This window comes from Rhinopithecus roxellana, chromosome 2, assembly GCF_007565055.1.
Source record: "Rhinopithecus roxellana isolate Shanxi Qingling chromosome 2, ASM756505v1, whole genome shotgun sequence".
Lineage (NCBI taxonomy): Eukaryota > Metazoa > Chordata > Mammalia > Primates > Cercopithecidae > Rhinopithecus > Rhinopithecus roxellana.
Window position 1 is genome coordinate 58,313,162 of NC_044550.1, and position 25,988 is coordinate 58,339,149.

Below are 25,988 nucleotides of genomic sequence, written 5' to 3' on the forward strand. Positions count from 1 at the left end.
TAGAAACACATGTCAGATGGTTTCTCTTGCAGTCCGAGAAGGCTAGGAAGCCTGCCTTCATGAGGGGAGGGCCCCTGCAGTGCAGTTTGGTAAGCACCTTGATGGCAGACACCCTGCCCTATGCTCTGCCCCATCTCCAGGGCTCTCCAGGCACCCAGCACACAGTTCAGGTTCAGTGTGCACCTGTGGAACCCTTTTCTCCAGCCGCCAATGAGAATTTCCACAGGAGCCAACTCCAACAGTAGGGTGGAGGGCTCCTGTGGTGAGATTAGGGTTTGCACAGACCAGCTCTGGGGCAGACGCTTGAGGCAGGGGATTGCATAAAAAACTACATCCCCATCTGTTTCTGCTGCACTTTCCACACCAAACTGCTAAGCCTCTGTAAGAGAATTACCTAGCGGGCCACAGAGAGGAAGGACAGAGAGCCCAGCAGAAGTCCTCTGTCCGTAAAAACAGAGGGGCCAGCTTCCAACGTGAAAGATGACCCATCGCTAGATGGATGCAAAGATGACATTCGGAGCCACTTCATTTTCAAATGGGCAAAAGCAAAGCAACAGCCCTTCCTTTTCATCTGGCAGGGTGTTTTCTTCACGCAGCAGCACTTAGCAACGGCTTCATCCCTCCTGATTAGTGCTGCCATTAGAGAAATGATTCCTCAGCACAGTGAGTCATCTCGGAGCCTGACAACTGTAACCATTCCAGATGGTGAGAACATCAGTGACCATAATGGCCCTTCCTGTCAGTGTTTGCTGCGGATTGTTCTCGGAACCACAGGGGACAGACACAGGCTTGTAGCCCGTAGAGATTTACAAGGGGTCACTGCAAAGTGATGACACTGAGTCCACAAGCCACATGTGGAAGTCAGTCGCCTTTTCTGTATAGTCACAGTTTACATGAGGGGGCAGAACACAACACCAACTGGGAGAGGCAAAGAACAAAAAGACGCATGCGACCCAGCAGACTGCCAGGCAAGAAATAAGAAACAGGTGCTCAGACTGTCTCTGGGACAGAGCTGTCAACGTGAGGGCTCTTTGCAGGCTTCTTTCATACACAGACTTGCAGGCCTCAGAGGAAAAGAGAGGCGTCCAAGATGTGTGCCTTTCAGTGTGAAGGGGAAAAAAAAGAAGCAATCTGTGGTTACTCATGTAGACAGCAAAAAGTCCAACATCTTGGCATTTCAGATTTTCAGGGAAAGATATGCCAAGTTAAAGAAAAATAAAGCCAGTTTTTAGAATTTGTGGAAATGACTTCATGAAGCTGGTTAAATTAAGCAGTTTCCCCCCACCTGAATTTCTGGCTCCTTGGGAGAGCTATAAGACTGTTCTAAGCACAGCTGAATTTATTTTACCAATTTTCAGGCTTACGTTATAAGAAATAGTACAGGCAAAACCTCATCATCATTATGGCAAAGTGAAGTGCTCATTTCACAATTGGTTGTTTAAAGTTAATACTAAATCAACTGAGCAGCCACTAAAAAGATGAGGCATTGGCTGAATTCCTTGTTGTTACAGAGATAGCAGCTGAGTTAATATATACATGGAGATGCTGGCAGACGGTGCCTTTTGGTAATAATATTCATTTTTATGAATGGCTCATTTATTTTTTATGCATTCCTCTTTAGCCCTGCCCTCATTTCTCCCCTCTGTACTAAGTCTGGGTCCCAGGACTCTGAAGGTGGAAGAGGAAGGATGGCGCTGCATGCTAATGGAGAGGAGGCTGCCGCCCAGGACAGCTCCAAGGCAGTGAAAAATGAGGAGAAAAAAAGATGAGGAAAACAACTCAGTGGCAGAAATTGGGTGCCAGTCAGCTGGTTATTTACTGAGTCTACGCCCAGTGTGTCTTCGCAGGTGTGTTTGTTTCAAATCCAGGCAGTGACGCATGGTTACCGTGAAGGTCTGCCTGCTCACCTCCTGCAGGGGGAACTTAATATGCACAAGGCGTTTTATCTCTTTCATCTAATCAACTGAAGAACGAGAGGAGCATACTCTCATTTGAGGTACAACCCTCAAAGAAGAATGCATCAGACCTTTGTCTTCAAAGTCACTGAGGCAGGATAGAGAGAGGCTGTCAATTGCTCCAGCTTTCCTTGTGGCTGCCCATATGTTTACAGCAGAGCCCTGAAGGGTCTGATCAACACTATGAAGCAGTTTCTGTGATTTGTCTGCCCACCAGGCTATTCGCTCTCCCAGAGGGTCTGAGTGTTTACCAGCACTTCAGCAGGAGGGGACTGAGACTGCCCCCGTTATCCCCTAGAACATTTCTTCCTCTCTGCTTGGCTCTCCCTCCGCATAGCCGTCCTGTGGAACACAGATGCCAATGGGAACACTGGAAAAGGGATGGTTAAGGAGTTCTTTGGGCTAACAGGCCACAGCTGCAGGAGAGCTGACACTCCTCAAACAGATGAGAGGCAGTTGAGCAAAGTGGTTAAGAACTTTAGCTCCAGAGGCAAACTGCCTTGCCTGGAATCCTGGGTCTCTGCTGACTAGATGTGTGACCCTCAGCAAGTTGCTTAACCTCTTTGTGCCTCGGTTTCTGGGAGATGAATAGAATAATAGTACTTCTCTCGTAGGCTTGTTGTGAGGTTTAAGTGAGTTAATACGGGTAAATTACTTAGAACGTTACCTGGTGTTAGGGTCTGAACGTTTGTGTTTCCCCACAATTCATATGTTGAAATCTAATCACCAAGATGATGGTATTCGAAGCTGGGACCTTTGGGAGGTGATCAGGTCATAAGGACAGAGCCCTCATTAATGGGATTAGTGCCATTTTTAAAAAGACCCCAGGCTGGGCACAGTGACTCACACCTGTAATCCCTGAGAGGCTGAGGCCACAGGATTGCTTGAGTCCAGGAGTTTGCCCGGCCTGGGTAATATAGTGAGACCCGATCTCTACAAAAAATAAAAAAGTTAGGCCGGGCACGGTGGTTCATGCTTGTAATTCCAGCACTTTGGGAGGCCGAGGTGAGTGGATCACTTGAGGTCAGGAGTCCTAGACCAGCCTGGCCAACATGGTGAAATCCCATCTCTATTAAAAATACAAAAATTAGCCAGGTATGGTGGTGCATGCCTGTAATCCCAGCTACACAGGAGGCTGAGGCAGGAGAATCACTTGAACTCTGGAGGTGGAGATTGCAGTAAGCTGAGATCGTGCCACTGCACTCCAGCCTGGGCAACAGAGTGAGACTCTGTCTCAAAAAAAAAAAAAAAAAAAAAAAAAGTTAGCTGGTGTGGTGGCACACACCTCTAGTCCCAGCTAGTCCAGAGGCTGAGGTGGGAAGATTGCTTGAAGCTGGGAGGTTCAGGTTGCAGTGAGCCATAATTGCACCTCTACATGACCCTGGGCAACGCAGTGAGACCCTATCTCTAAAAATAAAAATAAAAACACTCCAGGGAGCTAGCTAGCCCTTTCCACCATATAAGGACACAGCAAGAAGGTATCACCTGTGGCCAAGGAAATAGGCCCTCACCAAATACCAAATCTGCAGGCACTTTGATCTTGGACTTCCCAGCCAACAGAACTGTGAGAAATAAATTTCTGTCATTTACAAGCCACCTGGTCTATGGTATTTTGTTATAGCAGCCCAGGTTGACTAAGACAAATGGCACAAAGTTTTACCTGCTGTTATTATCTCAGCTTCCTGTATCAGGCAGTTCCTGATTTAAACACCAAGAAATGCCTGCTTGTACTTATCACCCTAAACTTCACTAGCAATAAGAAGACCCCATCAGGGAAAATTAAGCATCCCTGTCTCACCCTCTCAGATCCATAATGAATAGAGCTGGTCTTTTAAAGTAATTGTGCTTGGCTGGGCATAGTGGCTTGTGCCTGTAATCTCAGCACTTTGGGAGACAGAGGTAGGCGAATCACCTGAGGTCAGGAGTTGGAGACCAGCCTGGCCAACATGGTGAAACCCTGTCTCTACTAAATATACAAAACTCCCAGCACTTTGAGAGGCCAAGATGGGCAGATCACAAGGTCAGGAGTTCAAGACAAGCCTGGCCAAGATGGTGAAACCCTGTCTCTACTGAAAATACAAAATAATTAGCCCAGCATGGTTGTGGGCACCTGTAATCTCAGCTACTCAGGAGGCTGAGGCAGAGAATTGCTTGAACCCAGGAGGCAGAGGTTGCAGTGAACCGAGATGGCGCCACTGCACTCCAGCCTGGGTGACAGAGTGAGACTTTGTCTCAAAAAAACAAAAACAAAAATCAGCTGGGCATAATGGTGCGCACCTGTTAGTCCCGGCTACTCAGGAGGCTGAGACAGGAGAATCTCTTGAACCCGGGAGGTGGAGGTTGCAGTGAGCCGAGATTGCACCACTGCACTCCAGCCTGGGCAACAGAACGAGACTCTGTCTCAAAAAAAAAAAAAAAAAAAAATTAAAATTAAAAATAATAGGCCGGGCGCAGTGACTCAAGCCTGTAATCCCAGCACTTTGGGAGGCCGAGACAGGCGGATCACGAGGTCAGGAGATCAAGACCATCCTGGCTAACACGGTGAAACCCCGTCTCTACTAAAAAATACAAAAAACTAGCGGGCGAGGTGGCGGGAGCCTGTAGTCCCAGCTACTCCGGAGGCTGAGGCAGGAGAATGGCGTAAACCCGGGAGGCGGAGCTTGCAGTGAGCTGAGATCCGGCCACTGCACTCCAGCCTGGGTGACAGAGCGAGACTCTGTCTCAAAAAATAAATAAATAAATAAATAAATAAATAAATAAATAAATTTTAAAAATTAAAAATAATAAAATAAATAAGTAAATAAATAAAGTAATTGTCCTTGGATACTAAGGGAGAAATGCTCGAGGGATGTTTTCTCTCTGGTGGAAAACTGGAAAGTGCTCCTCTTCCAGGACTCAAAGTTGGCCATCACCCCTGTTGCGTTATCTCATCAGGCTTTTGGGGGCTCAGCTGGCACTGTTCAGGGACTGCTAAAAATGCCCGATGGGTCAAAGCAGATCCTGCGGCTGAAGGACTCACACTTTAAAGGAGATAAGACATTCATTCATAGGGAGCAGTCAGGTAACATAGAAGGCAGCCTCTGATCAAGCTTCCCCAATGTGTGGTTGAGAGCGGGGTGCTCAGGTGCTCAGGAGAGGAAGAGGTCAGTGCAAACAGCTCAGCCCCGCTAATCTCAACACTTGCCCTTCAGACCTCTTTCTCAGGGATAATAAGGTTTTCTCTTATTTTCTTCTCCTCCTTCTTCTAGAATTTATTTGCCATATGTTTCAGAGAAAGACTCAGAATATTGAGGCTGGATAAGTGCTTAGAGTGGCTTTTCTCAAAGTGTGGTCGTCGGACTCCCTGCTTGAGAATTATCTGGAGTGTTCATCAAAACTGTTGATTCCTGGGCCAAACCCTGGGCTACTGAATTAGACTCTGGGCCGGGGGTATGCACTGGGACTCTGCATTTTTAAGAAGTTGCATAGATGCTTTTTATGCACACTTTAGCATGAGAACTGTTGATATGGAAGTAATTTAGCTTCTTTAATTTGCTAGTGGGGAAACTGAGGCCCAGAGAAATGAAACTGCTTTCCCAAAGCCACCCAGCTAGTTACTGGCAGAAGCAGAAGTCCATAGGAGAGGAAATTGTGGAATGTTCTTATTGCAGAGAGGGCTTCAGGCTTTCTGGATGTGAAACCTTCATAGACAAGCAAATATTGAGTTCCATTTCCTCTCCAGCTGGCATATAGTCCTGGCTACAGCAATGTGGGACTTATTGCCATATTTTACAACGGACATAAAGTCTGCATTTCCAAATAAAATTAGAATCTAGTTTATGCCCAATGAAAATAAATTAATTTTAATGAGAATCTCACTTATAGTGTTTACAGATTTTTGCATCTTTCATTTGGTAATTTAATACTATTTTACCTTGAGTGTTGATATTAAGTTGATGAAGTGGCTTTTAAGACAATAAAGAAAAGACCATAAATATAACTGTTTCCTAGCCTTTTAAATTTCAAAATTGTTGCTAGTTATAACACAAAACTAGGTAAAGTAGCAAATGATAGAGATGGGAAAATGGCAGAGGTAAAGGGGGAAGGTGGGAAACGTACAACTACGGGAAAGATATCTGTATATCTGACTCCAAATTCATGATGTCTGATAAAATGGCACTGAGGCCATGCATTTTTCTTCATATTGCAAGTAGCTTGAGGCCAGATTCTATGGTTTCTGCCTTCTTTAGGCTGTCCCTCAACACTAAGTTCAGTCTTCTGTAAACACTCAAAATGTGTTGCATGAACAGAAGAAGCTGATAAAGATGGAATAGTGAGAGAGGGGGTATATGAGGAGATGTGAGGCCGAGAAAAGGAAAATGAAATCAAGGAGTGGAGGAAGCCTGTGTCTAACTCTCCTTTATGGAACTGGTGTATTTAGAAGCGGATCAGATGTCACAGAGGAGAGTGGCATGGTTTGGCAGGAAGGCCACAGGAAGTCTAAGGAAACATCAATGCTTGTAGGGCAAATATGGGAAGCTAGAGTAATGTAATTTAAAGCTAGGGTATATAAGAAACCACCTATGCAGCTTTATATCTGTCACTTAGCAAATTACCAAACCATGTAAGATAAATAGCTTTCTGTTCTAATTTCGTTCATTAGTGTTTCATTTGTTCAGATTCAATTATTCCAAAAATATTTGTTGCTTTCTAAAAATAACGATAAGAATGACTGCCATTTATAGCGTGCCTGTTTTATGCCATTACCCCATTACCCAGATGAGGACCGAGGCTCAGGGAAGCTGGGTAACTCACCCAAAGTCACACAGCTGGGATTCAACCCCAAGCCTGCTCCGTCCCAGACTCTCCTCTGAGTTGCTGTAGTGTCACCTAAAGTCAGCCGTTACTCAGGCATGCTCAGGTGGAGCTTCTGGAAACTCCCCCATGGTCTTTTCTGCCACTTACTTCATCAGGGGGAGCTAATTCTGGCCCCAGCTCTGCCACACACGTGCTGTGTGGTCTTGGCCAAGGCGGGGACTGGACTGGGTGATTGCTGAAATTCCTTGCTCCTCTAAAATTCTGTATGTCTATTACTGGCTAATGTCATTCCTCTCAGTCAGGGGAACATTCTCTCCAGACCTTGGCTGTCTCCTGTAGTAGTAGAATAAGCCATTGCCCACCTAATAGCTCTTCTTCTCTTTCTCCTTCTCCTTCTTTTTTTTTTTTTTTTTTTTTTTTTTTTTTTAGACAGAGTCTTGCTCTATCAGCCAGGCCGGAGTGCAATAGTATGATCTCGGCTCACTGCAACCTCCGCCTCCCAGGTTCAAGCAATTTCTCCTGTCTCAGCCTCCCGAGTAGCTGGGACTACAGGCCTGCGCCATCAAGTCCAGCTAATTTTTGCATTTGTTAGTAGAAATGGGGTTTCTCCATGTTAGCCAGGCTGGTCTCAAACTCCTGGCCTCAAGTGATCTGCCCGTCTCAGCCTCCCAAAGTGCTGGGATTATAGGCGTGAGCCCCGGCACCCGGTCCATTATTCTTTAGTAACAGAATCCCTGACTTTAAGGTAGCAATGTGCCTCCTAAAAGGCCACATTTTCCAGCTTTCCTGGAAGTAAATGCACCCTTTTCTAAATTTTGCCAGTGAGATGTAAGTGGATCAGGGTTTTTGGAGAGTTCATTTCACCTTTGCCCTTCTTCCTTCCTGCTGCCAGGAAGGAAGTTTTGACGACTACCAAAGGAGAATTTGAGGATAGAACCCACATGCTAACAACGGTGGCACAGAGAGCTGGAGCATGATCTCAGATGACCATGGAGCCGGCCCACCCACCCTGGACTTTCTATCTTTGAACTGCTTGTTTTGTTTGATTTCTGAGATAGGGTCTCGCTCTGTTGCCCAGGCTGGAGTATAGTGGCATAATCAGGGCTCACTGCAGACTTGCCTCTTGAGCTCCAGCAATCCTCCCACCTCAGCCTCCAGAGTAGCTAGGACTATAGGCACATGTGACCATGCCCAGCTAATTAAAAAAAAAAAAAAAAAATTGTAGAGAGGAGCAGTGGGGGTGGGGATTTTACTACGTTGCCCAGGGTAGTCTTGAACCTCTGGGCTCAAGTGATCCTCACAACTCAGCCTCCCAGAGTGTTGAGATTACAGGCATGAGCCATTGAGCCCAGCCCCAAACTGCTTTTATGTGGGAGAAAAATAAACCCTTACATCATAAGCCTTTATTCTTTCGGATTTTTTTTCCTACATGAAGCAAACTAATTCTCATGGATACATCTTCAAACTCTTCATTCTTTATTTCTCTAGCCGTAATATTTCGCTTAAACTGTGGTGGTAAATTTGTTATGGCCTGCTGGACAAATTGATAACCTGCTGGCACCTCCAAGTCAATATGTACAATGCCGGATTCATAATAACCTCTGGGAAACTGTTTCTCCTGTGTTCCCTGTTGCTGTAAATGGCAGCACCACTTTACCTGTCACTAGTGATTAAAAAGCCTGATGTTATCTTTCATCCTCTTATTCAGTCAGTTACCAAATCTTACAGATTCTCCATTCATTGATCTAACATTTTAAGAGCATATTATCTCAAGAGATGATTGGTGTTGAGGATACAAGAATAAGCCAAACAGATATTTACCCCTTGTCAGGAAGCTTATAATCAAGACAGGCATTATTTAAATAATCATTCAAACAAATGTAAAATTGCCACTGGGTCAAGTGCTACAAAGAAAAGGTACTGAGAATACACACTGAGCTAATATCTGAAGGATGAATGGAACCTAATGTGGTAAAGAGTAGGGAAGGCAGTCACACTTCTGGCAGAGTAAACAGCAGGTGAGAAGGAAGGGGTTGATATACTCCATGAGTGAAAAGAAGGCTGTTGGCTGAAGCTCTAGGAGCCAAAGAGGCAAAGGCAGGGTGCAGACCGTGCTGACTTTGAGCTTCCTTTCAAACCAATGGGAAGCCATTTGAAAGGTTTTAAGCAGCAAAGAGAGGGTTGGCAGTGACCTGATCACTCTGCAGTGCCCTTCCTCTTTCTTTCCGCCTCTTTTCTTGATTCCCCCTGCTGCTGCGCTCATTTTCTCTCCCCTGCCATCTCTTCCTGAACTCCCCCTCCACAGGCCGGGGATCATTCCTCAAATTCCAGTGTTGATCATTTGGCTCCCATTCTTATTTGTTTTGTTATTGTTGTTGTTTACACATAAAGGCAATTTATTAACAGAAAATATTTTGAGGGCTCTCGCTCCCAGGCGGTGACCACGGCAATCCTCCTTCCTCTAGTGCTGTTGGAGGGGAATGGGAGTGACATCCTCGATCTGCCCCCATCTTCATCCCCAAGCAGGCAAGGACTCTGAGGGCTGACTGGGCCCCAGGTCCAGGATGCTTGGTCCTATTTCCTGCTGTGGCCTGGAGTTTGCAGATGTGTAGGGCAGTAATGCCCAGCTCCTTGCACTGCTGGGCCACCTCCTGGGCAGCCAACATGGCAGTGTGTGGTGAGGATTCATCCTGTTAGCTTTCATCTTCATCCCGGCAGCCACATGGCAGATGGTTCCCCTGCCAGAAACATCAGTGACATGGACAAAGGTGTCATTGAAGGAGACAAAGCTGTGGCAGGCACCAACTACATTCTCTCCTTCAACCACCTGAGGTCTGACCTGTTCTTCCTTTTTCTTCTTCCTCTTGTAGGCACCATTTCTGTGCACTGTCTCCAGCCTCCACAAGGGGAAGAGGACCCATTCTTAAAAGCCTCCATAAGCTCCTCACTTCCTACTAAATGCAATCCAACTTGCCAAACCAGAGTTCAAGGGCTCTTCAAGGAGGCCCTAGCTACCGGTGCAGCCTTCATTGCCTACTACTCCCCCTATGCACCCCGAGTGCTGCAGCCAAGCTGTGCAGTCCTGTGCTTTCTGGCTCACATCTTCCTCATGCCCTCCCCAGGGTGGGAATGCCATTTTCTCGAAGGGCCTTTTGCCCTTTAAGATCCAGCTCAAACTCAACTGCTGTCTCCAATCCAGAGTCATCCATCCCTCCTCCCTGTGTCTGAGCACTGTAAGTGCTCCTCATGGGAACCTGCCACTCTGTGTTCGGGCACAGCCTTATCTCCCGAATCAACTTGTTGACTGGAGGATCCTGGCTTTCTTTTTGTACCAAAGAGGGCTTACTGTGCCCTCCTTAGACAAGGGGCTCAGGAAATGTCAACTGAAACAACAAATGAATGACATTCAACTAAGTGGGTGAAGAGCATCCAGGGTCACACTTGGCATAATTCTTTTGCAGTTGATGTTCACGATACATCTGCAGCGTGATGCTGGTGACATGCAGGCTACTGTGGGACACAGACTACCTGTGTTTAACTCTCAGCTCTGCCACATGCTACCTGTGTGACCAGGGACAAGTCGCCTCATTTCTCTGTGCCCCAGTTTCCCTATCTGTAAAATGGGGGCAATAGTTTACCGGTAACCTGGGGAGTTAAGTGAGTTAATTCACATGAAGCACTTAGAAAAGTGCCAGTCACGGAGTGAGTACTCAACACACATCCACATCGTCTCATCATGCCTACTTCGAACGCCTCTCACTGTGGGAGAATGCCTGCTGTGACCCAGTGACCTACAAAATAACACTTGGGCTCAGACTTCGGGGCAGCATGATCTACCAGCCATCTAGGAGGGAGCCACCCAGCAACGCTCTATCTTAAAAAAATGCACCTGTCATGTCCTCTGTCTTGTCCCACAGACTTCCAGTTTGTGCCATTTCAGCTACTGGACTGTGAACTCCTCAAATGCAGAGACTGTACTGGTAACAAGCAGCATGGCAGAATCCTAACCACACTCCAGACACTCACTGTTCAGAGCGTTCGTATCTATTAACTCGAGTCGTTTTTCCAAAAGTCTTGTGGGGGACCTGGGGCACCAAGAGGCTAGGTAACCTGTCCAGAGGCACAGAAGCAGCTTTAACCCCAGGCAGTCTGGCTCCAGGGGCCATTGGCTTTTCTGCAATATCTCACCTCCTTTCTGTATCTTTAACTCATGGTGCATAGTAGGCACTCAGGAAAATGTTTGCTGAAGGAGTGAATCCCAGTGGCATCTTGAGGGAAGCCTTCTAGTATTTTCTCTGTCCAGGATTTCTGACTAGCTTCCTCTCCCACTGACCCTTCCACTGCAGCTGATAAATGCTCCTTCTCCTTTCAGGAAACCGTTGCATGCTCCCCCTGGGCTGCTGGAGGAAGTCATCCTGTGTAACTCCATGCTGTGGTCCACTTCCAGACCCTTCTCACTTTCTCTTTCTTAGAAAGAGATAGGTGGAGACTCCGACACACTCCTAAAATGAAAATTGCTTTGCTAGGCTGGTGGAATTCAAAGTGATTTTTTAAAAAATTTAACTGGATTTTATTTGCAATATACATTTTGTTACTCTGTGAAATATGTATATGTTAATTGTAGAAATTATAGCAACTACAGAAGTATACAAGGAACAGAATTTAAAATGGAGGTTAGTTTTGCTCTTTACTCAAAATATTCTTTCAAGTTAAAAGATCCTTACAGCAAAAACATGAAAAGAATCTAAGTGATTAGACATTATGCATTATGGGAAGAAAAAATGTTTTCAGTTCTGCCTTGTTCCCATTTAGCTTCTCAGGGTCTTGACAACTGCCTTAACATCCTCCTCTCCTGCCCTATCCGGTGAATTGAGCCACAAGGTGAATACAGAGGCCCAGAAAGTTCCCCGATTCTCCCATAGTTTCCAAAGGGAAATGGGCAGAGTGTTCAGCCTGGATTAAAAGAATGCATGCAGAAAAACCTGTACATTCCATACCAAGAAGCAAGTCTTTGAGGGTTTTCTACCTTCCCTTTCAGGATCCTTTCTCTTTCCTACAAAAAAATGGTTCTGGTCACATATACCTCAATATATTTGTTCAGTTTTGCAAATGAGTTTCAAGCGACATTTATGCTATAAGAATATTAGACCTAAAGTTAGGATTTTTCTGTTTTGGTTCTTAATATTTCTTCTTTGGTTAATAAAAATGTATTCACCCTATTTTAAAAAAAGCATATATTACAAGGTAAAATGTATGTGTTGTAGAACATTTGGAAAATATTAAAAATGCACAAAGAAGGAAATGAAAAGCATCAGTAAACCCACCATCCAGAGAACCTGGCTCATTTTCAACTTCTGACTCTCTAGATGCGGATAAGTAAGTACAGAGGGAAAGAAACATATGCATGGTGGATACCTCTGTGTTTGGCTGCTCCTGAGTGCCCGGCATCTGTTCCTAGCACTCTGATTCCCTTTAGAAACTGCTTTCCCCTGTATCTGCTCCCCACTGCCAACCACCCAACCACCCACCACCTGCCCATCCACTCACCCACCTGCGGGAATAGAGAAAAATGTCAGGCCTTTTCCATCCCTGTATGCATTTTTACTGGGTTAGGCATAAAACCGAGATGGTCTAATCAAATTCCTCTTGGGGGTGGGGGCGGGCTTTTAAATATTGGACTCAGGGAAGGAATTTCCCTTCTACTCCGGTGGTAAAGACGGCAGACTCCTGGAGCTCCCAGCTGCAATAATTACAGCCCTGTAGAGAAAGCTGGTCCCAGAGAATGAATGAAAGACAAAATACTGGAGAAGCCTGACGGGGTTTGAGTCCCTGGTCTCACTGTTACTCATGTCAGTTTTACCTGGTTCTGGTTGTCCCTGGAATTGGCAACTTCTTGCCCTTTCCCAGCATGATGACATGAGCCAATAAATTTCCTTTTGGTCTGGACTAGTTTGAGTTGGACATTTTCTCACTGGAACCAAGAGTCTTGTTTAAACAAACACACCACTATTACACTTACAGAGAGACAATTAGAAGTGCATTTATTTAGTATATACATAATTTATTTATTCATTATATATGTAATACTGTATGTACGTGTGTGTGTGTGTCAGCCCCTCCCGTGGTTGACCCAGTTAACTCCTAGCATTTGCACAGCTCTTGTGGGAGTCAGCATGTGTGCCCTGATGCTGTGGGAGCGTGGGTCCAAGTTTAGGGTCTGTGATTCACACTGTTTCTCTGGAACTGGGCTTTTTAACCTAACAGGGAAACTGGGCAATGCTGCCAAAAAGAAGGTATTGGCTATCTAGCGTCCTTCCCAGCCTTGCACTCTCAGGCCACATTGGCCCCTGTTCACTGTGCAGCCAGCGGCCAATAAAGGCAAACTGCGTAGCTCAGTTCCGTTGTGGAAACCACCTCTCTTCACCTCATTCCTGGCCCTTTCCAGTCTGCCTCTGTTTCCCTCTCACCTCTAATTTATATCCCAGATTTCGACCCCTCCCCTGCCCCTTTGGTTTTAATAACGAATCTTAGCTTCTCCTGTTTAACCACATCCTCCCACCCTGCTTCTCCTGCTCATGCTCTGGACGCCCCTGAAACACTGATCCTGATGTGAATTCATGCAGCTGCTTCCTCAGAATGTTCATCTCAGTTGCCGGAAGGCAGAGGGTCTGACAGTATGAACCAAGAGGAAGGATGGGAGTCCCTTAGGAATGGGATGGGGTGGGTTATGAATGGAAAGGCACAGTCACGTCAGGTAGAATCAATTGGCACTTGTAACAAGATGGAGTATTTCTGCATGGATTTCATGGAGTTAAGAGGTAAGTGGGTCTTACCCCATTAACTGGCTTAGTGGGTCTCATTGACATTGGGAGGTGCTGGGGAACATCTCAGGAAGGATTCACAGTGCCTCTTATTTTGTGAATCTTCTTCCTGCCCAGAGAAGAAGCAATCTATCTCTTGTGCTTGTATCATCACCTAAAATAGATGCTTTCCTCTTTTTCTTAATAAAACTTGTATTTCCTTTCTGTGTGGACCCTCCAAAGGTCAAAGAAGAGAAGCTCAGAGGTGGGTTGGAAAGAGCCACTTCAAGCATTTTAATGATCTGCTAGGCTCCATCCACAGTTTTCCTTCACCTTCCAAATTGGGGCCACTTTCTCTCCACCTCCACTTGCTTGTTAGTTCAATTATGATTGTTCTCTGCTTCTTTCCATATTGGATTGAATGTAGCTACAAATACAATACAATACACACAATAGGACAATATGAAATAAAGATAAAGAATGAAATCAGGATCCACTGGGTGGAAAGTGAGGAAAATGCAATGAAGCCAGGAAACTTGGGAGGAAATGGTGATGGAAGATGAACAATGCCATATTTGGGTTCTGCCCTCACTGATCATAAAGACTGATTAGGTACTTAAGGAAAGAGGATATGTAACTCCTAGCTCATTAAATAATTGGTTTTTCCATTATTATTGAGCATTCAGTAGTGCCAAGCACTTTTCAGGATACAGAGATAAGTAAGACTGATCCCTGTCCTCAAGGTGCTCAGTCTAAACTGCTCCCATTTTAACCTCAGGCTTTGAGAGTAGTCATACATTTCTATGTGTCTGATTCACCTACAACCCATTCAGTCCCATGGTTCATGACTCATGAGTTGGTAAAACTAGTTCTACCACCTACTACGGACTACTGGATCAGGGGTCTGTGTCCAAGCCAAAGAGCATACAGGCACTGGATTCAGGGGAGGTCAAATATCCACAATGATCCTTGACACGAAATTACCTAATATATTTCCTCGATATTGCATGAAGATACACCAATTTGGGCAAATCACATTTTTCAACGCTGCCTGCAACAAATCCCTTATCCCACTTACTCTTCTCCTAATGTGGCTTTGACACATCTCCAAGGACAGATGGGGTTTATCTGGGGTTTCCACCTTGAACCTAGGTAGACTTTGTAACTGTCTCAAACAATAAAGTATGGCAGAAGTGATGCGATGTGATTCCTGAGTGTAGATTATAAAAATGCCGTGCATTTCTACTTTGCTCTCTTGGGACACTTGCTCTTGGAACTCAGCTGCCATGCTGTGAAGAAGCCCAAGGAGTCTATGGAGAGGACCACATGGTAAGAGCCAAGGACCCTGGACCACAGGCTTGGCTGGGCTCCTATCTGACAACCAGCACAAACTTGCCAGCCATGTGAGTCATCTGAAAGTGGGACTCCCAACTCCAGCTGAACTGCCCAGCGAATGCCATGTGGGAGAGAACTGAACCACTTGCACTGAGCCTCATGCAAATTGCAGATTCATGTGAAAAATAAATGAGTGTTGTTTTTTTAAGCTGCTAAGTTTTGAGGTGTTTAGGCAGCAATAGATGGCTGAAACACCCATCCAGTCAGGTTTTCTCTCTTGGGAAGTATGAACACTGGATGCCTCCGGGGTGGGCCACTTGAGCTCAGGCTGAATCCCAACCAATGCTGATTTTGCTGTTCTCCACAGTCCTACGTACATTCTAGGCTGGGGTATCCTGCAAGTCAGCACGACTATGGCTGTGAAGAGGCAACATGCCAGGCTGCTTTAATGTCTTTCCAATTCTAGCACTAAACACACCTGTCTCTAACTTGAGAGTCCCTGGACATGCCTCTCCACTGCAACCTTAAAGGGGATCATATGCTGTTTACGTCAGCTCTAGTAAGTAGAAATTTTATGTTTTCACCTGGTGACCAAACCTTTGCCAGTACTTAGATTTTAAAACTAGGCTTTTTACTTATCACCCCTATTCTAAGCCCTGGCTTTTTTCTCAGCATGATAGACTGTTGCTTCTGGGCCTAGGGTCCTGCCTTCATTGCCTCTGTTCCTTCTTATCTCAGCCTGCAGCCTCTGTTACTTCTTATCTCAGGCTATGCTCACCTTCAGGCGTCCTTGACAATGACTGAAGCCTTTTTTCTTTTTTTTTTTAGACGAGGCTGGAGTACAATAGTGTGATCTTGGCTCACTGCAACCTCCGCCTCCCCGGTTCAAGTGATTCTCCTGCCTCAGCCTCCCGAGTAGCTGGGATTACAGGTGCGTGCCACTAAACCTGGCTAATTTTTGTATTTTTGGTAGAGATGGGCTTTCGCCATGTTGGCCAGGCTGGTCTTGAACTCCTGACCTCAGGTGATCTACCTGCTTTGGCCTCCCAAAGTGCTGGGATTACAGGCGTGAGCCACTGCACCCTGCCAAGTGATGCCTTTTAAAACACTTTCCTATGGCTAATTACAGGGGAGGCAGTGCAGTGCAGTGCAGTGATTAAAAACTTGTGTGTTGGAGCTGGGGAGACATGGAACAAGGTATAAGTTCTCTAAACCTACCTCCTAAGTATATTATTAGGATTAAAAAGAGATTATGTATGTTTAGTGTTTAGCATCTTCTGGCCAGGGTGGCTACCTCTTCAGATACCCAATATTCTTCCACCACTTTGTGAGACAGAAGCCCTAATTGTTGGAAGTGATAATGTGCCAACCATAGAGACGACTGTTCCCTGCTGCCTTGCAGAGATTGGCCAATGAGATGTAAGCAGAGTTGCTTCACTGGGCTGGCAGGAAAGCTCTTTAAAAGTGGCTGACCTACTTGGGAGGCTCACCCTTGTGCTGGTTCCCTCTCTTTCCTTCTTGTGAATGACATGCTGGAGTTACAACCATCATTTTGGATCATGTGGCAAGACAGGAAAGAAGCCCTGTACTAATGAAGGTGGGGAAGAGTTAGAAGAGACTTGTGTCCTAGATGACCAGGGAGCAGCCATACCAGCTCACCTTGAATTAGGAACTTAATTCCTAACTGATCCACATGATGAATGCTAGTCAAGATGCATCCTTTCCCTAACTCTGTGGGACTGCATGCTCTTTGGGTCCATGCTGTCTCCAGTCTGGCTAAGTTCTAGTTAAAACTGGGAGGAAATACACTCTGTATCAGTTTCTAAGGGTAGATTGATGCCATAATGGACCAGGTTTAACTTTAGTTGAGACTTTTAGGAGAAATCTTTCTACCTGTTGTTTGTCAGTAACACTGACTGGTCTTTGTGAGCTGAAAGAATAAATCCTTATTCAAGGAAGTCTTCATGTAATCTACATCTTATGAATCTGCCGTTCAGCCTTGCTCTCTTCTAAGGTCAAGGTGTGAGATGAGGTTAAAATTAAAGGCATGAAGAAAAAATTTTAAAAAATCAGGAAAAAAGAGAAAGTTTTCTTGTGGATTTCTGTTTTTACTAGAAATTTTTCTTTTTTCTTTTTTTTTTTTTTGAGATGGTGTTTCACTCTGTCACCCAGCCGGGAGTGCACTGGCTGAATCTTGGCACTCACTGCAACCTCCGCCTCCCGGGTTCAAGCAATTCTCCTGCTCAGCCTCCCAATAGCTGGGATTACAAGCGACTGCCACCACACCTGGCTAGTGTTTGTATTTTTAGTAGAGATGGGGTTCCACCATATTGGTCAGACTGGTCTCGAACTCCTGACCTCAGGTGATCCACCTGCCTCAGCCTCCCAAAGTGCTGGGATTACAGGTGTGAGCCACTGCACCTGGCCTACTAGAAATATTTTTAAAAGTTGTATTCTCATAAACAATTAAAATTGCATTCCTTCATTTAAAAATGTTTTGTAAGGAAGAATAAAGACAAGAATATGTAATAATATGTTTTAGATATGCAGCAAGTCTACTTAATTTTTAGGTTAGACAGTTTAATACAAAGCAGGTCCCTTTTTGAAGTGGTATTGTTTTATTTATTTAAAGAATTATATGGATCAAAAGAGTACAGTTATGAAGATACAAAAAGATACAGGCAGATGAACAGTTAAAAGAACTTTTCCTTAGAAAGATGCACAATTCACCTCTATTCATAGTAAATAAAACATTTTAGTAAACAAATATCTTACCCTCAAATACACTTTTATTCTAAATATTGATATTCATTAATTACATAGAAATTCATGTGGAAGCTATCCATTCCTCATATCTTATAGTGCTTTATTTTTAAATATATAAATGTTGTTCAGTCTATCACTGCTAAATGAGCAGTTTAGCACACAAACATGTACTTATTTTATTTAAAAAAACATGGAGTTGACAATAATTTATATACATACATGTATACTGACATTTATAAAATTGTAAATCATATTGGAAAAATACTATACATATTATTCTCAGTATGCAAAGTAGGAGAAAAACACCTAAAACCTTTAATCAGTCTTAAAATTCTGATAATTTTACAAATTAGTTCTAATCCATAGCAGTGAGACCATTTCTTTTTCTTTTTTTTGAGACAGAATCTTGCTCTGTCACCCAGGATGCAGTGCAGTGGCACAATCTTGGCTCACTGCAACTGCCGTCTCCTGGGTTCAAGTGATTCTTGTGCCTCAGTCCCCTGAGTAGGTGGGATTACAGGTGAGTACCACCACACCTGGCTAATTTTTGCATTTTTGTAAAGATGGGGTTTCACCATGTTGGCCAGGCTGGTCTCGAACTCCTGAGCTCAGGCAATCCACCAGCCGTGGACTCCCAAAGTGTTGGGATTACAGGTGTGAGCTACCGTGACTGGCTGAGACCATTTCTTACATGCGGCTTACAAGGTAGACTTTATATGCTGCTGGGACAAAAGCTAAGTGGTAAATATGACATCTGATGATCTAACTGACGTTCTCAGCAGATACTTTGCATCACTTGTAAAACAAAAGAAAGTCAAACACAGTGTTTTTTTTAAACATACTTTTCAGTTAACTTTAAATACAACATATACATGTTAGATTATTACTGATCTACCACATTATTTTTTAACTTGTTGAATACCTATAATCTCTGTTCTTTCTGAAAGCTGGCATTTATTAAACATGTGGGGTTTTCACATGTTCCTGACATTATTTATAATTTCAGGTGTTTCATCCAAGTCAAAGTAATAAAATGCTTACTCTCTACTGATTTTTACACTGGAAAAATGTTGTTTGTGGCAATGTAGTAGCTACATATCATTCCTTTAGTCCTTTATATGCAGACCAAAGAAATGAAAACTGGCTGGGCATGGTGGCTCATGCCTGTAATCCCAATATGTTGGGAGGCTGAGGTGGGCGGATCACTTGAGCCCAGCAGTTCGAGACTAGCTTGGCCAACATGGCGAAACCCTGTCTCTACTAAAAATACAAAAATTAGCTGTGTGTGCAGTGGTACACGCCCATAATCCCAGCTACTTGGGAGGCTGAGGCAGGAGGATCGCCTGAGCCTGGGAGGCAGAGGTTGCAGTGAGCCAAGATCGTGCCACTGCACTCCAGCCAGGGCAACAGAGCAAGATCCTATCTTAGAAAAAAAAAAAAAAAGGAAATGGAAAACTGTTAAGAATATGCTTTTCATAAAAGTCCAGTTACTTATTTACAAAATACTAAAGACTAATGATAAGGCGATATGAACTGAGGAGTACCATTACCCAAGCCTTCTGTAGCTGAAGTCCAGTTGTAAAAAAAACACCAAAGCCTGTCTACCTTTGTCCTAAACAGGTCTACATTGTACTTCTAATCTTGTACAGTCTTCATGAAATTAACGTCTTCATGCTATCTTAAGCACTTTGGTTTAGAAACTTCTTAAAATATCATTCAAAAGGAGCTTAGAGCATGCACAGAGTTCATATAAAGCTCTATTTTACATAATTGTATGTACTGCTATCTCAGGAACATGATACGTTATTTAGAAAAGGTCGTAGGGCAAAAAAATAAAACAAAACACCAGGTCCAGGTACAAATAATCCCTGTCAGTTACGCTGGCTCATGCCTGTAATCCCAGCACTTTTGGAGGCTGAGGTGGGAGGATTGCTTGAGCCTAGAAGTTCAAGACCAGCCTGGGCAACATGGTGAAACCCTATCTGTACAAAACACACAAAAATTTAGCCGGTCCTAGTGGTGCACACCAGTAGTCCCAGCTACTTGGGAGGCTGAGGTAACAGAATCACCTGAGCCTGGGAAGTTGAGGCTGCAGTGAGTCATAATCACACCATTACACTCCAGCCTGGGCATCAGAGTGAGACCCTGTCTCAAAAAAAAGAAAAATTAAAAGAAACACCCAAAAACAATCCCCAAGAGGACTAAGAGGAAAATAAAACTTTGGTGCCAGACAAGACAGCATGAAGATAAAGCCAAAGAGTTGCTAAAAACAAAAAATAATAATTCAGGCAATTGGTTGTCTGGGTTCTGCAATTTGACAAATTCCACTCGACACTAATATACAGAACTCTTTTGGTCATTGTCACATAGCAGAAATGCTTCTATATGTGAAGTTGTTCTGGACTGCCTGTTATAGCTATTAAATGGAAACCCCAGAATTCATCCTGAATGTCTCTGAATGTGAAAAGTCACATGTGTTAATATAATTCAGTATAAAATTTCCATGTTCTCCCACAAGGCGAATTTCAGCAGTGTCTTCCCAGTATGAAACCAAGTCTTATCACTCCACCAGATTCAGAATTGGTCTTAATTCTGACAGAAGCTGAAACTAAAGCCTATGTTTTCTTTAGTCAACATAAGGCCTTTTTTTCAGAGATGATGTGAATTAATAGTTTAAACAACCAAAATAAAAGAACAGACAAGTATTTTTTTCGTACATCCATTTCAATTGCTAGAGCTGCAGTGATCAGCAGAAGCATCTGCCCAGCTGTCAGTATCAAGGTGGATCCAGGCTGTTGGAACTGGTGGATCCAGGAGTTGGAATGGAGGAAGACTGACTAAAAATGAGACTCAGAACTTGGAAGGCCTGTACCACGAAGGCCAATTCTGCTATAAGCCCTATTGCCCAGGTATGTTACATAAAACATCCAGAGATTACAGTGAAAGTCAGGGTGTGGCTGGACACAGTGGTTCTCAACTGTAATCCCAGCACTTTGGGAGGCTGAGGCTGGTGGATCACTTGAGGTCAGGAGTTTAAACCAGCCTGGCCAACATGGTGAAACCCCATGTCTACTAAAAATACAAAAATTAGCTGGGCATAGTGGCACAGACCTGTAATCCCCGCTACTCGGGAGGCTGAGGCAAGAGAATTGCTTGAACCTGGGAGGCGGAGGTTGCAGTGAGCCGAGATCATGACACTGCACTCCAGCCTGGGTGACAGAGTGAGACTCCATCTCAAAAAAAAAAAAAAAAAAAAAAAAAAAAAAGGTGAGAAGCAGCACATAGTGAAAATGAATATAATAATTTTACAGCTGGTCAGGCTCAGTGGCTCATGCCTGTAATCCCAGCACTTTGGGAGGTTGAGACAGGAGGATTGCTTGAGCCCAGGAGTTTGAAACCAGCCTGGGCAACAGAGTGAGACCCTGTCTCTAAAAAATAAAATAAAATAATTTTACAGCTTTTGGTTCTCCTGTATTATATAGCATAACTGGGAATAAAAAACTATGAAATTATTTTCCCAAGACCAGTTTTACTCATCTTTATCACACTTGTTTGCTGTGGTTATCCAGGAGCCACCTACATCAAGGTGGATCCAGGCTGTGGTCTTGCATTGGGTAACAAAGCCCTTCCCAGAGGGAGGAGTCACACCACTGGGTCAAGAGTCACGAATGGGTATTTTTACATGTTTATTAAAACAAGTTTCCTGAGACGTTTGACTAGGCTATGTTGTTGTTAACCTAGTTTGCTTAAAATGTACAAAAATGCAATCAAACTTACATATCTGCTAAATATTCTCAAGTCAGATTTTGTTCTGATTGGCTATTAGGGCAAATTAGTGAGGGATTTTTTGTTTTTTTTGTTCTGTTTTGTTTTTCTAACAATAGTCTGAAACATAAAATTAAGTTTGGGTTTAAAAACAAATCTTGAAACTGTCATAAACATATATCTATTGATTAAACGGTTAAAAAAAGACACAAGGTACAAGAATTGAAGCTTGACTGTTGTGGCCGTATACTAACTTCATATACCTTGATAGAACAAAGCATCTTCTTAAAAAGTGATTTGTACACTGCACAAGTATAGCTTTACCAAATAAAAACTCAATGACATGTCGCTGAAATTTGCTTCTTCTAGAATTGGAATTATGTAAATACTGAATGATAATATTTTTATCATATTATAAAATATGACTTCATCAACATGAGATTCCAGGACCCCAGATACTTCTCTGAACTTCTAAAAGTTCATTATTTGATAGGGTTGGATCAAATGTAAAGGCCCAAGTATTCCAAGATCTTAGATACCAAAAGAGAGAAAGAGGCAAATGGAGGCTCTTCTGAGTGTCAAAATGTTGATGAGAAACAAACTGGAAGTAGCACACATAGGCAGAAAAATAGACAAGTTATGATTCAGAAAACAATTGTCTGCAATTTTGGCATAAATATCTGAGAGTCACTGTGGGCCACGAGTTGAAAAGGAACATGCAAGAGAGCAAGGAAAACACAAAGCCTCATTCAGATGTGCTGGTGAGAATATGACAGACAAATCTGTTGAAGTTATGTACCATGAAGTCTGTCTTTTGTCAAAGCTCTATGCAGTCCCAGGATAGCGTGATAACAGTGGTTAAACACAACCAGCTAGTTACAGCTTTCATTGTATGCAAAGACCTTTCTGGTCTGGATCTCTGCCTTTGAAATTATCCACGTAGTTCAGAAGGCAAATACTTGTTAAAGGGATCCCAAAGGTAGGAGACAAGTACTTTTTGTTATGCATTAGGGCAGACTTTCAAGCACAAGACACAAAACTGAGCAGCAAATGTTTGGGTAGTCCCATCTCCCCTTGGTTTATATGTGGGTAGTAAAATGAATAATATTTTCCTTCTTTATCTTTCTCGAAATAAAATATCAGGTATCCAAGGAGAGCTGAGGACTCTCAATTTGCTAGATTGATTTAAAGGGGTCAGATTTAGAAAATTAAGGAATAAATGGAGATCGATTTTATTGGAGTGCGTGTGGTCAATGGGCCCTTTTCCATTTTGTGCCATTGCTTCTAGCACAAGGATGTCAAAAATATCACATAGAATGTCATCTCTGATGGACTGACAGAGACCTCCAGGGGTGCTGTGTTAGGACATGAGGCTTATCCCAGCTTGGCAGGAGAGAATGCTAAGCATGACGAGTGATACCTGCCACAGGCTCAGATATTTCCTGCTCCTCTTCTGTTTCTTTCAAACCACCTTCAGGATCAGGATCTCTGAAACACAGAAGGCTGACAGATGACTCCTACCTGCACATACTTCCTACCCACATGTCACATCCAAGGGAGGTAGGGCGAGACAAGTGTGAGCTTTGCAGAAATGCTGACAAGCAAGGGAATTTCAGCTGAGGAGTACATAAGTTCTTTCACTGAAGATTCCTAGTTTCTCTGGGAAGTTCTTAAGGGTGACCAGACCTGGCCGTGTCAGGGTCTACAAGTTACCAGACGCCGTCTCATCAGGACTGTGGGCCTCTCACTGTGTCTTCCTGGCAGGCAGAGCGTACTGGCCCCTGGGATGGTGTATTCATTAAACCACTTGCTGTGTTCGGTGTCTTTTCCATGGCATGACACTCCTTGAGAAAAGTTCTGCTGAATGTAGTTTACCTGTCCGAGGACTTGAATAATCAGAGGAAATTATCCAAAGCTGGTTAGTGGCCCAAAAGGAAACCATTGATAAAACGGCTTCCTGATTTAGGCCCTAAGGAATGAAGCAGAAAGGTGACGAACGTTTAGCATGAGCAGAGTGAGTACAGTGAGTTAGAAGCTGGCTGAGAGGAGGCAACGCGCATTGATCAGAAGTGAGCACATCACCCGCCTCCTTCTCCACCCTCAGAGGCAGCGATGGATGGCAGCCAGGCCTTTTCCTAGTACTTCTCAATTGCACATTCTTCCAAGTGCAAGTGATGCCATCATTAGGAAGAGTGGGCGTTGGAAGAAACAGCAAAAGGTTCTTGTGTCTATGTTGATTTGAAATTAATTAAATTTGTATCCTCTTCATCCTCAGTTGGCAGGCTCAGCAGACTCCCTCAGGGGTTGCTTCTCTTGGAAAACATGAGCGCCATTCAGGTTTAGGATTCATTATCACTGTAAAAAAAACACACACAGACACACACAGACACACAAAAAACCAGTAATATATTTCTTTTTCTTTTTTTTTTTTTTGAGATAGAGTCTCACTCTGTTGCCCAGGCTGGAGAGCAGTGGCACGATCCAGGCTCACTGCAAGCTCCGTCTCCCGGGTTCACGTCATTCTCCTGCCTCAGCCTCCTGAGTAGCTGGGACTACAGGGGCCTGCCACCACGCCCAGCTAATTTTTTGCAATTTTTTTTTGGTTGTTTTTTTTTTTTTTTTTTTTTTTTTTTTTTAGTAGAGATGGGGTTTCACCGTATTAGCCAGGAGGGTCTCAATCTCCTGACCTCATGATCTGCCCACCTTGGCCTCCCAAAGTGCTGGGATTACAGGTGTGAGCCACCGCGCCCGGTCAACAGTAATATATTTCTAAGAAGCTAAAGAGAGCTGGTCACTCCATTGTGGAGGTGACTGAAGATATCACAAACCGTCAGGAAGCCAGTGGTGTCCAGCTTACAATTTCTGAAACGAAGGTCAGTCTGACTTTTACATTTGATTCCTGAGGAAGAAATTCATGAGAGCCAAAAAATAATCCCTAGCTCTTGCCCCTCATAGCCCTCCCCAGTGCTGATGCAGAGAGAACCAGATGGAGTTGGGGGTTCCCCGTTTAATCAAGCTAATCCCATTCTCTATGAATACATGCCAAATTGCCTTTTTCTAAAACTAATTTTCCACATGCCGTTTTCTCTCAAGAGTTTGTGGTCCTGGCATGTCTTCAATAGCTCGTTTTGTTCATACCTACAAAGGAGCTGGAGGGGCCTTCTCAGTGTCATTTAGAATTCAAATATTGGGCATCCTGGGGTGTGAGCAGACATAAATGATCAACATGGTATTTGAACATGACCACACTGTTGGCTGATTTGGTCTTTTGCTTCTAACTTGGCTATCTTTGCCAAGTGTCTGGCTCCACAGCTTTTTCCTGGTGGGCTCACAGCTCCACCAACTCTCCTGGAAAACAGGTGGCACTTCCCTTCCTCGCGTTTCTCTTTTAAGTTCTGTACTCCCTTCACTCACATCCTAGCAGGTCTCTATTTGAAGTGACCTCTGCTTCCAAGGGAGCGCTTGAATGATAATGATCAACAGATCTGGTATCTCCCTCGCTCATAAGTATGGATAGTCTGCAATAGGTGATATTCTTCTGACTCCTATTTCAGTGCTCTCCTACTCAGGGAAACTCCATGTGTTTCTAAAAGGACTTCGGAGCCACTGAGACACACATAGATAGATAGATAGACAGACAGAAAGACAGATAGATAAATAGGTAGATAAGTAGGTAGATAATGGATGGATCTATCCATGAAAGGGCAGGAAACATTGTGCATATGTTTGTGTGTGGTGTTGGTTCATGTTGTGAAGACAGAGGCAGAAGCTATCATAAGGAGGGAAGAACAATGGGAAAGGAAGGGGAGGACAGAATTTTATCTGAGGCAGAGAAGTGAACAAAAGGACAAACCAGGGTGGGTGTGGTGGCTCACACCTGTCATCCCAGCTCTTTGGGAGGCTGAGGCAGGAGGATTGCTTGAGTCCAGGAGTTTGAGACCAGTTGGGGCAATACAGTGAGACACCATCTCTACAAAAATTAAACATTAGCCAAGTGTGGTGGTGCACACCTGTAGTCCCAGTTACTCAGGAGGCTGACGTGGGAGGATTGCTGGAGTCCTAGCATTTGAGGCTGTAGTGAGCTGTGACTGTGCCACTGTACTCCAGCCTGGGTAAGAGAGACACACTGTCTCAAAAAAAAAAAAAAAAAAAAGACAAACCATATCAAAATGTATTTCAAATGAAAGCCTGGTTGAAAGTTTAAAAATGTTTCATCTGAAGAGTAGATGTGACAACTCCTCTCACTTATGTCACCCTGAATAATTTTTAAACTGCCCAAGGAGGTTTAATTTCTTGGAAACTGGGTGGTAGTACGAGAATAGTTCAAAGATCCAGGAGTCTATCTCTATAGAACATAAGTCTCTGAATTGCATGTTTTCCTTTTGTGGCCTTATCTTGAAATTTCAGCCACTTGAAGCAGAGTATAATATACAACTGAACAACAAAGGCAAGGCCCTCTTTTGTCCACAACATTAATATTTGCCCAGCTGTTATAATAGAAGTGATTTTTAAAGTTAATTATTATAAAATTAGTCCCTATTCATTGGTTAAAAAAATAGAAAATACAAAT

General features: G+C 43.8%; 1 protein-coding gene and 1 pseudogene across 1 annotated transcript in view; both read right to left on the reverse strand.

Moving 5' to 3' along the window:
* Positions 1 to 9,213: 9,213 nt before the first annotated feature.
* On the reverse strand, positions 9,214 to 9,689 carry LOC104677754 (annotated as a pseudogene).
* Positions 9,690 to 21,322: 11,633 nt separating this feature from the next.
* The window catches only part of TMEM154 (transmembrane protein 154), a 54,748-nt gene continuing 50,082 nt past the window's right edge, over positions 21,323 to 25,988 (reverse strand). The window contains exon 7 of the mRNA XM_010382875.2: positions 21,323 to 23,773. Within this exon, the coding sequence (XP_010381177.2) occupies positions 23,758 to 23,773 (16 nt within the window). The 3' untranslated portion in view covers positions 21,323 to 23,757. The remainder of the gene's footprint in view (positions 23,774 to 25,988) is intronic.